We start from the raw sequence: 18820 nt of genomic DNA, 5'->3' as shown, positions 1-18820 counted from the left end.
AAGAGGTAACACGTTTACAGCTGAGGGAGAAAATCACTGCTTTATGTGGGTCAGAGAACATCTGAGAGTGGTGGTGTTTTTCATATGTTGATAAATTCTGTTTTCTATCAGACCACCTTGAGGTGAGTTATATCGTCTGTTGTGTTTTTCACAACTAAAAGTACAGCTGGGGAGAAATATTATTTAACACAACAATGTCCAAAGTGTAGATTATGGACAGCCTTACTGCTCAGTGATACATTGACAGAGTTCTTGAATCAACAAGTTTTTTTTTCAGGTTTTGCAAGCCAGTCTGAAATTGTCTCTTTTCCAGCAGGATTATACAAAACCAAACAGAAGGTAAGATAAAAAGAACATCACCATATAGGTTTCACAGTTCACAGTCAGGGAATTAGAGTTAGGGTCTAGTTGGTAAAAAAATAAAAGCTGGCTTATTAAGCTTTATATTATATATATGATATTAATGACTCATATGTGATTCTCATTGGATGTACAGGTTGGTAAATACAGACAATATCATACAATTTTAAGTGTCATGTTGAAATTTATGCTCTGTTTTGCTTTAATTATAGGCCATGAGTAACTCACCCAGGTAGCCTATGTGGTAACTTCACCACAGGTAACTGTGCCGAAGTGAACTTCAAGATAGTTGGGAAAATAAACATCCTATCTAGTGTGGATTCAGATATTCTGAATTTGGTCATTCATTTATTAATATGATTTGTACTTCATACAAAACCCCAAAAGTATGTGTTCAGATCTAGACTGTAATATAGCTCGACAGGGAGGCCCACTGTCACCTCTGTTGTGCTTAATCTGGAGTAATAACACAGGCTTTCTAATCCAGATCTAATAGATCGAAACATTCTATTTCATTTTATAGTGATCACATAGTCTTGATTCTTTCTGATATTTATGTCCCAATTGTTTTAGATATTCTGATAATTATGGTAAGTGCTTGTGATATGAAACAAATTGTGCACCATTACAAGTTCTCTCCCCCCTATTTTTGTTATTTTGTTATATCCCCCTAATATCCCTATTCAGTTAGACCTTTCAGGTTTTATTCATTTAATCATTAGTATTTTCCCCATTACACGTTACACTGCATGGTAGAATATCCATTTTATAAATGTCTATACTACTCTTTACTTAATGAAGATGACAATACTGCTGTGGACTTTCACATAGTCTTGTGATAAGAGTCTTACTGTAGCTGAAATCTCTGTCATGTGAGGCTAGGAGAACAGCAAGAATCCTTACATAGGTATATTAACTTGCTAATATTAAAGAAAAATGTACGCCTAAATTACATTGCTTATCTTTAAAGTACTGTCTTTAATTGACAAAATATTAAAATATCTCCCTTCCCTTTAGTTTTGTTCCTGTTAGCTTTATTTTCCCTTTCCCTTTTTTCTCTTTCCTTTTTATTTTTGTTATTCTTTGTATATTTGTATTATTATTTCCTATTCCAATATTAGATCTAAATATATAATATCACAACAAAAAATATCTGTCACCGTTCTTGCATGTTGTACAAAGGTGCTATCCTGACAGGTTAAAGTCGTTAACAAAATAAACCCAACAGACTTCTTTAAGATAAGCAGTGATATACAAACCAAATGACAGGAGTGGAAACTAAGGGAAAGTTCTTTTAAGACTGGCAACAGGAGGCACTTCTTTACGCAAAGAATTGTGAGAGTCTGGATCACTATACCCAACCCTATTGTTGATGATGATGCTCTAACGTCTGGACAAGTTCCTTAGATCAATCAGCATCCAAACAAACTAAATGGGCTCAATACCTGTCTCTCCTTTGTAACCTTATCTTATTATGTTCTCAATTACCACATCATATACCACCTTTTATAGACCGATAATCTATATGTAGTGAACTTTTGAACTTCTATGTGAAATATGTTCTCATGGACCAAGACAGTGCTTTCCAGTGGGTGCTACAGTGTCTTAGTGTGACTGCCAATAACTCCAATAAATTAGTATATTATTGCACTGTTTTCACAAAACAGTTTAGGAACACTTCAAGGAAGATGTTTGGGAGAAAAAGATGACTTTCTCATTTAGGGTGGGTGAATTTGTTTACCTTAGGTTTGCCTAGATAAGGATACATACTTTAATTGTTCCTCCATAATGAAAACACTTTTCCTCTCAAAATCTGCCATCCTTAGAACCATAGCTTTTAAAATCAATTGCACTGGATTAAAGGACTAGGTTTAAATAGACTAGAAGCACCCAGCACGTTATAGTGGGTTATTAATTGGTTAAGTTTTTCTAAGTGCTACGAGCCCCCTTTCTCCATTTCCTCTCTGTGAAAAACAAAAATATGAAGACACAGCAGTTTCTAGCAGGAATGTAAATTTCTGCATCAGAAAAGTGAAACATAAATGTGGTTGGTTGTGCTAGTTCTGCTTTATACATGTGTTTTTGTTAATGTTTGCAGAAATCCACCAGTGTATCTGCAGAAAAGAAGAACAGATTGTATGTCTTCCAATGCCTACAGAGGAGTGACTGAACTTTGCCCTATATCCAGACTTGGAAAAACAAGTGGGGTATAAATGGGGGGAGCAGTAGGAGGGATTGTTTTTCTTGAGAAGAAGACAGGACGAGACTGAAGTGCAGACTTCCAGAGAAGGTAAGAAAAATGCAAATATATGAATGTTTTATTTTTACCATTAGGTTCAAACAAAATAAGAGTGTGAGGGTAATTAGCACAGCCTTATGTTCTGGAATGTGTGAACAGCTGTCAGAGACATGGTTTTTAGTATTTTAAGGTCTCTGGTTTATTTCAAAGATTTGCATTGATACATTTTATTTACTTTGTAATACACCATTTAGAGATTTTGGACAGACTATAAGACAAGTGGCATTTACAGATAATTATTTTTAAAAATCTTATTAAATAATATCTCATTTTAAAATGTTTTATGGAAAAGCTATTTAAAAGAATTTACACTGCAAAACGATTTTTTTCATTTCTTCAGAGTGAATCAAATAGTATTTGAAAAAGATTTTCATGAATCTAAAATGAATTCTATTTCTCTAAAATATGTTTAAAAAAACAACTATTAAACGCTGTGTTTTAATTTCCACGGCATTTTTCTGATGAAAATATAATTCCCCAAGATTTTCTTAATGTTTCAAGTTCATTTCTACAGCAAAAGAAGTTTGAATCATGCGAACCTCATTTTTTAGCAAAAGAACAGAAGTAAAACATGTGTTTCATAATGCAGCAACCAAACAGTATAAAATGGTCTTATTTCCTACAGATCACAGAAGTGCCAGGGCACTTTAACTTAAAAATAAAACAACGAATCAAAAGCATGTCAAAATTCAATCTTGAAGTTAACTGTGATTTTTCGTGGGGGGTAACCTAAATATCTATTAGCTCCTAAAGGTAAATCATATCGCATTTCGAAATGAAATCTTTCTGTAGGCAGCAGGAGCCTCTGAGTCAGGCAATTGAACTAACGAATTTCTCCTCCTCCGCTGGGCGAAGCCGATCGCGCCCAGAGCCATGTGGACGGGGCTCAGCCTGGTCCTCGCGGTCGCCCTGCTGCCTGTCGGCGGGGCGGAGAGCGAGGGCGGAGGCGGCCGCTGTAAGACCCCGCCAGAATGGGCCGTCGGAAACGAGCAGCCCATGACGGACTCGGCGGGGAGGGTGACAGTGGTGGCCCTTCTTCAGGCTAGCTGACTTTTCTGTTTGGTGCAGGCATCCAGGTACACTGATGTGCAATGAACAAGACGCCAGTACAAATAATCACGTTTTTGACTTTTCTAACACATTGTTCTGATCAAAATAATCGTTTAAGCTAAATTATCTTGTTCAAAAGTAAGGAATGCTATGAATTAAGTCATGATGCAAATGTATTTTTCCTCTCTGGTTTAAATATGTCTAAGTGTAATAACATTCACAACTTCTTTACAAATCACTATAGCATACAGGGTTGTGTATAGATATGCATACATAACTATTTGTCTTCTATTGGAAGACTCAGGATTGCTAATGTGGTAGTGTGCATTTTCTTTATAAAATCATTTTAAAACATATCCTTGCAGTACATCACCTAACAATGAATAACTAGCTTTGTGGCTTGCAAAATCAGGTTTGAACTATATCCCCTGCAAGTCTCCATCACAATATTAAGATGCAAGATTTTTATTACTCATGATAGCCATGCACTACAAGTTCTTTTTAGCTGTTTAGCCAAATTAAGCATGATTTTTAATGGGGGGCTCAGAAGTTACATTGTTATTAATTACAGCCTAATTTTCTTGAACAGATTGGATGTTCTGCGCCTCAGACTTGAGCAGCAGGGTCTGGTGAACATCTCCTACGTGGTTGTTAACCACCAGGGAGAACAGTCTCACCGCCTGTATCCGGTCCTCAAAAAGAAGATGTCACAGAAAATCAGGGTGTATGACCAGGACCCACTTCAGGAAGATGTTTGGAAGATCCTGTCTGGAGAAAAAGATGACTTTCTCATTTATGACAGGTGCATTTGTTTGTCTTAGGTTTTTCTAGATAAGGATACATCCAATAGTTGTACCTCCATAATGAGAACACTTTTCCTCTCGATGTCCATCATTTTTAGGAGTATACCTATGAATCCAATTGTACTGTATTTAAGGGTTAGGCCTATTTTACTCTTTGCATAGTTTTTTTTGTAATGGTTGTTTCAACAACCATTTTCAACTGGAATGGGAAATTTCTCTTTTTCACTGACAGGTGTGGCAGTCTGACACATCATCTTGGGCTGCCATATTCCATGCTGACTATGTCATATGTGGAGGATGCCATCAGAGACACGTACTGCAAGGATATCTGTGGAAACTGTTCATTAGAGGTATCTATTTATACACCAAACGCCAATAGGATGTTTTTCAATTTCACATTTTGGTACCTTCTAAAGGAACATACTTTACTTAATAAACAATTCCTAGAGGATCACCATTCATGAATTTATGCCAAATGAAACACCAGACCTTAGTCTTTATTAATTTAAATCTCTTGTAGAGCTCATCCTTACCTGTAACATGCAACAGCACTGTGAAGCCTGAAGGGAAGCCAGAAGATAAACCTGAAGAGGCTCCTGAAAGCCATGGCCATCCTCATGCTCATGGTCATGGTCACCATCACAGTGAAGAGGGCCGTCAGAGCCACAGAAGGCATTCAAGTCATGGGCATCACCATGGCCATGGCAGGCATCATCATGGCTCACAGCAGGAGTTCAACAATGGCCAAACACAAAGGCACTCACAGACACATCAGCAGCAGCAGTTAATTAAGAACCCAAGCCTTCTATCCCAACAGGAGGTTGTGGACTTCCCCCTCCGTATAGAGTGGCCATGAAAGAAAGGGGCAGCCAAGTGAAAACATCAGTACAGCTGAGAATGGAAAGAAGGGTCTTCTGACCTACTTTCCTCCAGCTGATGCTGACACTGTCGCCAGCTGTTTGGCGGCGAGGGATGAGACCAGGCAGCTTTCTGACACTGTGAGGAAAAGCCTCCAGCTTCCTGCCAGTGACAGGGCCTGCAGGGCGGGAATCACGTCAGGGAAACCTGACAGTGACGCTCGTCCTCCAAAGCCTGACGTCTGCCGTCAGCAGCTGGTCAGCCAGAGCAGTCCTGAACTTGACCCCAAGGCAATGAGAGGTGAATATGACAGGAGCAGTAAGCAGTTTCTCTTTCCTACTGCACTGCCCTGGGAATAACATCACACTGATAAAGGGAGTTCTATAAAGCAAGCCAGTTGTGTACATTGTTGCTACCATCAGCATTCAATTCATTAAGATTACCAACCTGTCTGGCAGAACGTGAGATCAACAATAATTATAGAACACCTTTATCTTAACCATCCTACCTTAGAGGACTACGTTCTCATTTGATTATTACCAACTAGTATTAAATTGACTGCTTTTTATTTGTGGTTAGGGCATGTTGATGCATTTTTCAACTATATGCTCTTTTTGCCTAAATGATGACAGGTGCAGAAACTAAGCACTAGGGGTACCTGTTTGAAGCCAGGCAATGAAGAGTGGAGGAACAATGCAAATGACATACTAATCAAACCCACTTTGTAAGCACAGAATCTGCGTAACAACATTATAAAACTATATAAAAGAAGAGTTGTGCTATAAATTGTGTAGTGTAGGTAACCATCTTAAATTTTGTGAAGAGATGAGAACATCAAAAAGTTAAAAGGGATCAAAGAACTTATTTTACACTTTGTGGACAATGTAATACTACAGTACCTTCCTAAATAGAATAATGAAAAGAAGGCAATTATGTGAACAGTTTAAAAAGCGATAATGGTCACTACCTCTAACATTTTGTAAATTTTTAATAGGTTCTTTTAAAACCTTCCAAGTCTAACACCCTACTAGTTTAAGATAAAAAAGAGCTCTTTAAAATATACAAAGTGATTATAAAAGCTTTTTTTTTCTTCAAAGTAAAATTTGATTTCCATGTGGCACAAATTTTGCATTGAGGCAAATTTCATATTATCGTTTTTGATATATCGTGGTAGAGCAAAAAACAATTAACAGCTTAACCCTGGAGTTCAAACAATGTTAGTGTAGTTGAAGCTAGTCGAATCGCACATTTCAGAAAACAGGAGGGAACAAAAACAGGAATTTATAGGTGTGTGATCAGGCTGGCTTAAAATATAGCTTATCTAGTATGCAAAAACTATTTTAAAAAAGCCAAAGATTTTTTTTGTTAATTTCAATGTATTAACAACTTAAACAGTCTGTGAAATCACAATTTTGTTTTATTAAAGTAATCAAAAGAATGTTAAGAAAGACAATGAGTTAAAAGTTAAGAAATGGATGTGTTGTTTGATAGCATGTTCCTTACTTAATGACAGTGTCTAGGAAAACAAACCTCCTAGATACTTGATAACATGTATGGCAAATGCTATCAATCATGAAAGCTGAAAAGTTAACCAATATTGACTGAACAAGTAATGCTTGTTATGAATGTTTCAAATAAATCTTATTTTTAATACAGCACACTGCTTATTCTACGTTTTTAAATACCTTTCTACAATAAATAACATATTTTCAATAAACTGTGCCAACATGCTATAACTGAGGTATCACCAGGAATATCTTCAGCATTACATTCTGGAATTATTTAATACCATTGGAGCATAAAACTTTAACTCATATTTTTTTTTTGCAGTCTTAGAGATAATTCTGCTAAAACTTCCTTCTTTTTGGGTGGGAGTCATGGGTACATCCAAGCTGCTGTTCCATCTCTCTGACAGCACGACGTAAGGTTTCAATCTCTCTGTTTTTCTCCTCTTCTATGAACTGCAGCTTCTATGAAATTGATAAAAATATGCCTCTTCTGACGTTATATGCCGTTATTATGCGACGTTCTACGCAATCCATAATTTTTCATAGTGATTGAAATAAGTAATGATGTCAGACACCTAAGGCATCATTTTTAATTAAACATCATCCTGTGACAAAAGTGTGACAAGACTGTGACAAAATCCATATCATTTTAATGGGAGACATCTCTTCTCTGCTGCTCTGTATTTACATCATAGATCCACCCATGCAGCCATAATAAAAAAGCAGATTTACTGGATTGCAACCTGGAGCACATAAAGTGCAAGGCAGGACCAGACACATCTGCACCTAGACACCCTGTCTAGGGAGAAACAAATTAAGCTAGGCAGCATTACTTAATGATAATGCTTGAAAAGCAAAAGGTATAGATTTACAATAGTGTACAGTAGGAGGCTCACAACTTACCCTTTTAAAAACGTTTTGCAGTAGATTGGAAGGATCTTGCTGCTGTGTTTTCACTGAAGTGCTCTGTATTCTTGCCATCTTTGCGCTGAACTGAATTATAAAGTAAAAGTAGTTTTACACAGACTATTGGCCGGACTGGTGACTATGTCCTTCTTCGTATGGAGTAATCCTTATCATAGTGGGACTCAAGCATGATAAAACATAAAAGGCTTCAGATGCACAACTGTCTTGAGCATAAAAAGCCTAAACAATGCACATATAAATATTCAAACAAATACCAACAGACTGTGTAAAAAGCATTTTACCTCCATTTGAAGTTTAATAATTTCACTCTGTTTTTCTCGTTCTTGATCCCGTAATTTCTTTTTCAGTTCTTGAATGTCTCCTTCTTTCCTCTCAATTATGTCTTTCAGCTCTGACTCTTTAAGTTCCACTATAGAAAGGTAAAAAGCAAGAGAATATTATATACTGCTGGTTAGTACACAATTCAGTGACAAAACAAAAGTACTGACTTCACTGACATTATGACAGATTTGTTCTGTAACTTAAGTGGTAAAATAAAGGAGTTTTACAAAGCTTTACACATACGTTTCATTAACACCATTCTTATTGCTATTGAAGAAGCATAAACTAGAATTATATCAGTCTCTTGGAATTACAACAGTAATTTAATTTATATGAATTCTTCTAATTAAACCTATTAAAAAAGTTTCCGTCGTTTAAAATGACTATAACAACACCTAAACCTTTTCCCACTGACATGTGAGGGTTCTAAAAATTAATAGTAACTAATAATGTTATCATATCATCTACACTTTATTTAAAGCAATTAAATAAAAAATGTACATATACACATTTATTGAGATGAGTGGGAAATTATAATATTGTAACATATGGACAGAGTAGACAAAATATTAACAACTGAGATTTTTAAGTAGAGATTATCTAAACCTTTGTACTTTTTACTCAAGATAAAAGATGTACTCAAGGTGAGATATTAAACTGAGGTCCTGACTACTTAGTACAAGTCCTTTGGTTAAGTCATTGAGCTGTCTTGATTACTGATTACTGAAACTTGTAGGAGCAGGATTTGCTAACCCCAGTGTCCTGATCTTTCACTTCAGGGATGCTCAGTATGACCAACTAAATTTCCCCCTTCAACTATTGCAATAATTTCTCACTTCTTTCTCCCACCATTTCTCACTGGCACAAAATGGCTACTGCACATCCCCAGGATGGATACTGCACTACAGAGGTGTTTGAAGGTGCTTCTTTCTACACTGTCTTGAAAAAGTATTCAATCCCTTGCAAAGTATTCATACTGTCTTGTTTAAAAACTTGCAGTCATGCTATTCTGAAGCAACAATTAATATTTGTTATGTACACAACATACTCCACACATTAAAAACAAAAACCAAAAAGGAAAAAATAGATAATTATTATGAAAGAAAAATGGAAAAGTCTGAAGATTGCTTCAGTTCTCAAACCCTTTTCTGTGGAACACCTAAATTAATTCAAGTGCACAAAATTCTCTTAATGAGCCACACAGTTAGCTGAGTGGCCTCTGTGTGAAAAAACAGTGGTTCTCATATTTCATGATAAAAACCCAACTTTGTTAAGAGCTTCAGTCAGGTAGTGAATTTCAAGCAAAGATTCAACCCTGGAGTATAAATAAGCTTTCAAAGAAAGTCGGGGATAATGTCACTGTAAACTAGAAATTGGGAAAAGGATACAAAAACAAACCTGTCAGCACAGTCACACAATCATCAAATCATTTTCTTGATATTAACCCATACACTGCCTATGTCAGGCCTTCCCTCCAAACAGAGTAGCCATGGATACTGGTGATGGATGCCACTGCAAAGCCAACGGCAATTTTTTAGGAGCTACAGAGTTAAATGCCTGCTGTGAGTGAAAATTGTGTTAACAATTCCCCAAACACAGAGCTGGCTTATATTTTAAATCCGACTCAAAACCCACAAATAACATGCAACAAAGCATTTAAGAGATGCTGCAAACCCATGGCAAAAGGCTATGTGGTCCAATCTGGAATTTTTTGGTGAAACTGCAAAGCATTACTTTTGGTGGAAAACCACTAAAGGGCGTCACCTACTCAACACAATTCCTATAGTCAAGCATGGTGGAAGCAGCATGTGGGGATACGTCTCCTCAGTGATCTAAGGCAAAAGCTATGCTTACGTGGTTTATGAATAAGAAAGTGAATATCCCTGAGTAGCCCAGGCAAAGTCCTGTTTTGACATCTAGTGAGAATCTGTAGGAAACTGTGAAACCTGGTGTCCACAAGTGATATATGATCAATTTGAGAGAGCTTAAGCAAACCTACCAAGAAGAATGGACAACAAATGTATCAAGCAGGTATGCAATATATAGTTGGTAGAGATTTACTAGCAGCTATAATTGCAGCCAGAGATTCTTCCACCAAAGTTTTGAATTCATGGGAGTGAATGCTTGAGCAACTGGCATATTTCTGTTTTTTCTCTTCAGTTTCTGCTGACATGTACTGTAACTGTAACTTATCTTAACCTTTGAAGTTTTCAGTTTGTGCATTCAGGTTTTGAATAAAACTGTTAGTTTAAAAAATGTATATACATCATTTTACGATTTCAGAAAATGGACACCATTTAAGAAGTTATCTGAATAATTTGGCAAGACACTGTAAATGAAGGTCTTTGGGGTGAAAAGAACTGTACTGTACTAACTAAGCAATTATTGTCTACATTCATTTTACATAAAATTCAGTAGTTAAAGTAACAGTCATGAGCCACCTTTTTTTCAAAAGTTTTTTTGGAAGTGAATAGACTGCCATATAGAATCCCTTTCCTACTACAGCTCAGGTAATTCTAAACCTATTACAACACAGCAATTCTTTGCTTTCTGAAATTATGAAACACGTGCAATTGTAGTCTTTCCTTTCCTTTAACCCAAAAGGGAGATTGTTATAATGCTAATATTTTCTGATTATTTTTAATAGTCCAAGTCTTAATCTATCACAGTGGTGTAAATAGCTTTCAGTTACGGTAACTAAACCATGAATGGGCCAGGTGGGTTCAGTAGTTGAGAGCCTTAAAGGGTAAGTATCTTATTAAAAAGAATTTCTGAAACTTTCGAAATAGAGAATACCTAGTTACAGGCAGACAGTTCTACTATGAGAATTGGGAGGGCTTAAGTATTCCCACATTAAAAGCAAAAATGCAAGCATGAGAGCCAACCTCCATGATATACAAGTTACTCCTAACAACAAATATCCCAAAGAAATGAAGCTGGCACCACTAATGACCATAAAAATGAAAATAACGTTATTTTCTAATTCCATTTCCTACCAAAATATTAACAGCTAAACACAGAACAGGACATACAGATTTTACATTGATAGGGAATTCCAGTTGCCTCTAGAAAGAACATTAGACATGATTGGCAGCACAGCCTTTTTATCTACGCAACTGTGAAACATTTTTATTTACACTTCCTCTTCATATCCTGCTGTGCCTCAGTCATCTCAACCTTGTGATCCTCCTTTATGGCTTTCATCTGCATTGTTAGCCTCTCGACATGAGTAGTATGTTCCTGTTTTAAAAACCCAAATTCAGATGGGTTTGGAAACAAATTTAATAGATACAAAATGCATCACTGTTCAAAGTCACAAAAAAATAAAGTACGCCTAAGTCTGGCATTTTTTTTACTGACATAAAAATGACAATAAAATGTGATCTATCCATCACAGTAATGTAAACAATACTGGATCTTTTCAGTACAATACCATAAGGTGTTTAATCTACAGCTACAAATGTTTATTGCAAATTATTGCCATGAATTGAATTTTTTTTTGTCTTATAATAAAGGTCCAAAACCAGTGCATAAACAGGAGAAAAACAGCAAGTATTAAAGATTAAACAGCAAATATTAAATATTAGTACTACTTTACAATGAAAATAAGTCTACTGTATTGATCTGAACTGACTATTAAGTGACTTTACAACCACATGGATATGTAACAAAATAAGAACAAAGTATACTAGTGAAAGAATATTAATGTTTTTCACCTGATCTTTTGCTTTATTTTTTTCTTCACAGGCATGGATGACCCTTTTTAATTCTTTATTTTCATCTGAAAGGGTACATGATCACCAGAAGTGATAAATGATTAGATAAGAGGAAACCAAATGAAAAAGAAAAACAACAAAATGTTACAAAGTCTACAGATGTGTACAAAGAGAACATTTCTATCATAAAACTGGTTTAAAAAAACTCTGCTCTATCCTTACCTTGCAGGTAACTCAGGTGCTGTATTGTTTCCTGAAGTCCATTAATTGTGGCTTGAAACGTAGCGCTCTCTGAAAGAAAAAAATGCATGAATATGAAAATTACTGCTTAACATTGGGAAAAGAAAGCATTCACATCAGAATATTTTTCTCAGCAAAACTAATATTAAAATAGTCTGACATTAGCATGACAAAGAAACAAGTGAAGGTGAATGTCACACTGAAAACATGAAAGAAGAAAAAATGCTACATGTTGGCTGTGAAATCTGATGGGGAGGATGAGGAATTAGACAGAAATACAAAGAAAAGCGAGATAAAATAAGATTTTATTGTCCCCTGAGGAAATTTTTTTATGGACACCCATGGAGGCCGAGAAGACAGAAGAAAAAAATGTGAGAGTCGGTAGAGTGATGTAAACAGAGGCTAAATGGATGGAATTCTGGTTGATGAATTGCAGGGTGAAAGGCAATAAGCAATAAATAAATGGAAAGATTTTAAAAGAATTTAGTTAATTGTTTACTGACAGGAGAACCAGGTTGGAAGATATTTTTGGTTTCTGATTCCTTTCGAGTGAAGGTGGAATATGTAAGCTGCAGTTGATTACCCAGTGAAAGCTTGGAAAATGTTCATTCCTGTTCATGATAAGACATAAAAAAACACTGATCTGATGTTTCAGGATAGTGTTATTTCCTGCTTTTAAAATGTTAGCCCCTTGATAATCTACTTTATATCCACCAGAGGGAGGCAAAAGTACACTGTGTTAATAGTAGTAAAGGGAACCTCTCATTTAAGTGATTATGGTAATTCTCTGCATTGTGGTATTCATAAAAAGTGGTGACTTAGTCAAAGCTGCTACAGCTTATATAACTACATTATATTGGTAAAATATTATCAGATCTAATCATGAACAAATGTTATGTCAAGGAGTGCACAACATCCCTTCAGGAGGGTACATCATTTTAGATCCAAGATCATGTTTTGAGTGCAATTTTTATTTTTTATTTTACTGTAATTGGAGTAATTATGTAAAGTAATTCTGTCCAAATTGTTTGAACTTTCACTTTAGATTAGATATCAATGTAAAAATGCTCCAATAATTTAATATCACAAGTTATTACAAGTTATCACTTGATACTTGTTATCACAAGCATCTATTAAATATGTGGATTATAGTATAAAAATACAGTAAATATACTAGATATATAACACTGTCAGCTTTATAGTATAAAACATGGTACAACCAGTAACCATTCTTCATTCTTCATTAAGCTTCTGAAATGTTTGAAGTAATTTGCTTGTGCAAATATAGTAAGATTATGACCATTTCAAGGATGAGGTGCAAGGCTCTTTACTGACATTATCAATAAATTCCTTTTCTAAAACAATTTCCTAGCCTACCCGCAAAACTGATCATGCTGTATAACACAGAGGAAGAGAAGTCTCCAGACTTTCTAGACAATCTGATTGAGGTATAAACATGTTAAAGACAAATCTATTATGTGGGTTAGACCTGATGCAGTATTTGCTATTGCATTACATCAGGACCTGTGATCATTTAGTCCCAGTTCACTTTAAATTTTACATTTTAAATATTTTGATTAGCATGGCTCCATAACTACATGACACAGTAAACAAACAGCCTCCGAATCCGACTGTTTTTTAAGATATGGAGATATACAAAAAGAAAAATGGATAGGAATAGGTTTTATGACTGCAATGGCCATAAACCAGGGATAAAAGTAAAAGTGGAAAAAACAGTGGATATAAGTAAAAGAGGAGAAGAGCAACATCCATGTTACTGTCAAGGAAGTATGAAGGATCTGTATATATTTTACACTCGTCACACACTTTACACTTTACAGGCGTTAATAGCAATTCAGGGAAACACAAAGTATGGAAATTACAAAGACACCATGAAAAAGCAATTAAACCATTTTGTAACTGCTTCATCCAATAAAGGGTTGCAGGGAAGACGGAGCCTATCCCAGCAAGCAACGGGCACAGGGCAGGCTACGCCCTGGATTGGACGTCAATCCTTCTCAGGGCAGACACAGTCACACCAGGGCCAGTTTTTCCAGAAGTCAATTAGCCTACCAGTAGGTCTTTGGACTATGGGAGGAAGCCGGAAGTCCCAAAGAAAAACCAGGTCAACGAAAACAAAAATGCTTGCACATGTAAACTCACTTACCTTCCTTCATGTAATTTTCTTTACTCTGTGCTAATTTCAGAATTCTGCTGGTTTCATCCAACTTTATTTCTAACATATTGTTCTTCCCCCGTAGTGCAGCTATTTTCTGGACAAATACATAATATGTTTTTATTAATTGTATTGTTAAACAATTACATAGAGATATCAGGGATACCTTAAATGGCTAATGCATCCCTCTACTCGGGTATTCTGATCAGGTGTTTGACCAGCTAATTCATACACTAGTTGTTTTGCTTAAAAATCAGGACAACATCATCAGTATAACTAGCAAATTTGTTTTAGGCACAACAAAATATCTGTATTATGTCAGATCCATAAATCTATTTAATATTGTGCCTCTTAAATACACACTATTCAGAATGTCCTCATGAGAATCCAAACTACATTGGACACTTGGACTAATACAGATCACTCACATGATTATTCTGCATCTGCAACAAATTTAATCAGGGAAACAAAAAACAAGGACCATATCAGTGTATTCTGGTAAAAGTTCTTGCTGCCAAAAATGAGGCTTGGCTCACTTCCTGCACCTCAATTCAAATTTCATTTTGCATAATTGATTGAAATCAAATTCCAATTCAAGTTCACTTTCAAATAATAATTTCATTTAAATTGATAAAACCGACTTTCCTACGTTCACTCACATTTGAACAGTTACGGAGGCACCACTCATCTTCGGGACATGCACAGTAATTGAACTTGCTCTTGACAGACTGTGCCATTACTTGTTGAGTTATATATTTATTTTCTCAACTAAGATAATGTAAAGTGACATAAATTGGGTAGTGTAATGTATACTCATATTGTATATTGCTGGAAATGCAAATGGAATTTTAATCTCCAAGCCCTCTCCAAGATTACATAAAAGCTTCTCAGTGGTTTTCTTTTGCTGTCATATAGGCATCTTTCTGCCTTACAACTGCAAATGCTTATTAAAAGCAATTAAAGGCAACATTACTGCTGTTTAGATCACAGGCAAAGAACAACCCAGAACAAAAAATACAACTATCCAGTATTCAATCCCACTGTGAAGGTTAAATTTATCTCTGAACTACATACAGAAAAAAATCAGTATAATTACACCTTGAAAAAAGCATTTTAATACTGTACATTTTACTTATCTTTTTAACCTACCTGCTCAAGAAGAGAGAAACTGTCGATAAGCTTGTCAAGATTCACAGAATTACCCTTCAGCATTTTGCCTGCAATAGCACTGATAACTTAAAAAGATAAAACCAGTTTTGAAAAATGTGGTCAGTATATTTTCTCTTACAGAAAGGAAGCTCATTTTAAAAAGAAAATGTAAACTAGGCAGTATTTTGAGAATTTTGATTCAAATGTCACAGACAGCCCAAGCCTCGTTATCACTCCCGGGATTCTTCCCCATTCCTACAGCCTCCTTTTAAGGGATAGAAAACCTCCTGGAAAATTCCTGTATAATCCTAGCCCCACCCATCTTGCACACATCCATCCCATACACAAGGAATTCTGCCTGGTGATTAATATATATTTACAGGGGAATTCCAAAATCCCATCAGCCCATTTCCTAAACGTTTTTTCCAATTCAGGGTCAAAGGGGAGAAGTAGCCTATCCTGACAAGAAACGGGCAAAAGGCAGAAGACACCCTGGATGGGACGCCAGTCTATTGCGGGGTAGACAGACAAAAACACAGTCGGGCAATAACTGACAGACCGGCACACCTAGAGTTATTTTTTCACTATTAACCTACCAGTACGTTTTTGAACCATGGGAGAAAAAAGGAGCATCTGGAGAAAACCAACCCAAACACGGGCAGAACATACAAACCCCACACTGATGGCACCCCAGTTATGGAACTAAACCCAAGGCACATATGCTATCCATTGCACCACCTCTTGAAAATCCGGTTTCCTGAAAATGCATTAAAACCAATTCAAACAGGAGCGGAGTGCCTGCATGAGGAAGTCCACCCTCTCACAAAGAACTCCCTGCAAAGCTGCATGCGTTTGAGCTGAAATAGGATGTTTGGTGGTGCTGCCTCACAGCTCTTGGTCCTGGATTTTAATTCCGGATTGAAGTGGAATCTGATGGACTTTGCATCTCCTGACTGTGTCCGGATGAGTTTTCTCCAGGTGACTGGTTTCCTCACACTAAGGCTTTAATGGCTAAACTTTCTGACATCTCTAAATTTTCCCCATGTGCATGTGTGTCTGCTAGGCGATGGATTTTGATGGGTGTAGTCCTACTTTGTGCCCTATGTTTCTTGGACAGGCCTGTGTTCAGCGTATTTGTGATAATAAGTGGATGATATATGGACAAAAGTCCAACAATCATCTAACATGGGCTGTCTATCTTCACTTGTTACACTGAGTTGTATACACACAATTAATTTTCCCCCTTCAGTTATCATGTACACAGGACTTAGTTCTCTTTTTATATCTTAAAACTATAATTGTAAACAAGAAAAGGCTAGATTTTCCCGTGTGATAAACATTCGACTACACTTCAAAACACACTTCTCTCACCTACTGTATATCAGCAAATCCAAATGGGCGGTACTGTTAGATTTTAAATTACAACAGCTGCTTTTGCTTATCGTAAGTGGTATATCCTAACTTCCCCATTAATTTTATTTGTAATACACAGCGTAGCGCAGGCGCTTTTAGCGCTACGTCAGGAAGGGGAGGTGAATCTCCTAGGGTCACAAACCAGTTTCATAACGGGAAAGAGTGCTGTCTTAATCAACGCAAGTGTCTTCAGTCCAATATACTGCATTTGAGAGTCCAAACTAATGTTTGTGGAACTTGAATGTGTTAGTAAGGTTAAGTGTCATAAATATCAATATCTAGAAAATCAAAATCTGGCGGCCACTATCTACTGTTCATTCGTCTTCTTCGCATATCCACGCTGTTCTTGGGGTCTTACAATACATATCCCAGCTGTTTTATAAAACAATATATTTAAATTTTCCTGTATTCTCATTACATACCTACTATGTATAGCTTGTGCTATGAGCAATATCTCTTCCCCAGTTCATCACCGACCAGCCGTCAGCCTCGGCTCTGCGCTTGCGCACCAAACGTGCCTCACCTGTCAGGAAAAGAAACGCCACCACTGCGTTTCTTTAAATTTGGAGAAGGAGAGAATATACTAATCAAACTGTTTCATTCTGAAGTATTTCTCTTTCTCCTGATGTGAGTTGCACTGGAGATTGCCAAATATACATTTTAATTCATGTAGTAACTAATCTTAACGGGGTTTGTAGTCAATATTAACGGTATTAAAATGCGTTTTATATACAGTACAACTACCTGAACTGTGATCTTGTCAAAAAGCAAGAATGGATAGGCCTTGATTAGTCTTCATGTCACTAGGTGGCACCGTGGTATCTTGACTGTAATCCCAATCCCCACACACACACAATATTTTAGTTGTGATCATCTAAAATCTATGGGTGACAGAAAAAAAATAGTTTATCTAAAATGTCTAGAACCTTTAAATATAGGTTTTATTTATATAAATATGGCGATAAAACATTTATGATTTTTATAGAATTCCTTTTGTATCATTGCACAAAAACATGTTGGTTATAAAACCTGGCCTCCCTGATGTCCCCCATCTTTAATTCAAGTTAAAAGTCCTCCATCTTCTTCATGCTTTCCCTTTCATAGCTCGTCTATCAGGGGCAAATGTTTAAGAAGTTCATTATGTTGTATCTGCTTAGCTAGATTAGAAGCTTTACTACCTGATTGGGCAATCAACTGGATGGCGCAGTGGTTAGCACTGCTGCCTGTGTTCAATTCTTGGGGTGCTGTCTGCATGGAGTTGGTGCTGTATGTTCTCTCTGTGTACGCAAAGGTTTTCTTCAGATGCTCCAGTTTTCTCCCACAGTCCAAACACATGGAGGGTTAATTGGTTTATGGGAAAACTGGCCCTGATGTGAATGTGTGCTTGTTTGTTTGTTTGTTTGTTTGTTTGTTTGTTTGTTTGTTTGTTTCGGTGTGCGCCCTGTAATGAGCTGGTGTCCTGTCCAGGGTGTACTCTGGCTTGTGCCTGTTGCTTGCTAGGATAGGGTCCAGCTCCCCCATGACCTTGTATTGGATAAAACGGTTAGAAAATATATGGATTTGGTTCTGAGAAAACCCTTCTTTCTTCCAATGTCTCGATACCTCGTTGCAGACCCAGGATGAACAGATATACATTCTGAATGTCACACTATTTTATCGATGAAATCAGAGTCCTGTTGGCTCACAGCCTCCACATTTCTTTAATCTGACTCAGTGATCTCTCTTCAATAAATAACTGTCTGTCTGACATGTGCTTTCAAAGAACATTCTGTTACCTGACTGTGCAGCTGAAGCATGTTTTCAGGGTTGTGCAGTTCCACATTCAATAGGTCAAAGTTTTATTTTTTTGGTGACCATAAATTATGTTGTATAATTTGAGTATTCTCAATGCTGCAATAAAGACATATCAATGGGCACTTTCCATTAAAAATAAAGTAGGGATTCATTTACAATACACTTATTGGAAGAAGCAGTTATTAACAGTCACAATACATTATAAT

The 18820-nt window shown here is 36.5% G+C and overlaps 2 protein-coding genes across 4 annotated transcripts; one reads left to right on the top strand and one right to left on the bottom strand.

Moving 5' to 3' along the window:
- The first annotated feature begins 282 nt into the window (after window positions 1-282).
- On the top strand, window positions 283-7026 carry selenop (selenoprotein P). Its single transcript, XM_015368034.2, has 6 exons — window positions 283-339; window positions 2459-2650; window positions 3515-3735; window positions 4299-4511; window positions 4745-4862; window positions 5033-7026. The coding sequence occupies exons 3-6, from the start codon at window positions 3533-3535 to the stop codon at window positions 5366-5368; spliced, it is 870 nt and encodes a 289-aa protein (XP_015223520.2). The 5' UTR covers window positions 283-339; window positions 2459-2650; window positions 3515-3532; the 3' UTR covers window positions 5369-7026.
- Window positions 6770-17344, bottom strand: LOC107079996 (coiled-coil domain-containing protein 152). Of its 3 annotated transcripts, XM_015368045.2 has the most exons (9): window positions 17243-17344; window positions 15408-15493; window positions 14250-14355; window positions 12065-12133; window positions 11843-11907; window positions 11264-11366; window positions 8087-8214; window positions 7782-7871; window positions 6770-7340 (listed from the first exon to the last, which is right to left on the bottom strand). In XM_015368045.2, the coding sequence occupies exons 2-9, from the start codon at window positions 15468-15470 to the stop codon at window positions 7218-7220; spliced, it is 747 nt and encodes a 248-aa protein (XP_015223531.1). In that variant the 5' UTR covers window positions 15471-15493; window positions 17243-17344; the 3' UTR covers window positions 6770-7217. The 3 variants fall into 3 exon arrangements, with proteins under 3 accessions (XP_015223531.1, XP_015223545.1, XP_015223554.1); XM_015368059.2 differs by lacking the exon at window positions 15408-15493; XM_015368068.2 differs by lacking the exons at window positions 11264-11366; window positions 11843-11907.
- Between the last annotated feature and the right edge of the window lie 1476 nt (window positions 17345-18820).

This window comes from Lepisosteus oculatus, chromosome 3 (genome assembly GCF_040954835.1).
Source record: "Lepisosteus oculatus isolate fLepOcu1 chromosome 3, fLepOcu1.hap2, whole genome shotgun sequence".
Taxonomy (NCBI): domain Eukaryota; kingdom Metazoa; phylum Chordata; class Actinopteri; order Semionotiformes; family Lepisosteidae; genus Lepisosteus; species Lepisosteus oculatus.
The sequence above is the reverse complement of the archived record's forward strand: the minus strand, read 5'-3'. Positions and strand labels throughout refer to the sequence as shown.

Bases quoted from the DNA above. Each gene is read 5' to 3' on its own strand.
- LOC107079996 (XM_015368045.2), bottom strand. From the start codon at position 15,470: ATGCTGAAGGGTAATTCTGTGAATCTTGACAAGCTTATCGACAGTTTC. The intron at 12,134-14,249 runs GTAAGTGAGTTT...TTTTTCTTTCAG, and splicing joins AGAAAATTACATGAAGGAAG to AGAGCGCTACGTTTCAAGCC. The intron at 11,367-11,842 runs GTGAAAAACATT...TTTTTAAAACAG, and splicing joins AAAATAAAGCAAAAGATCAG to GAACATACTACTCATGTCGA.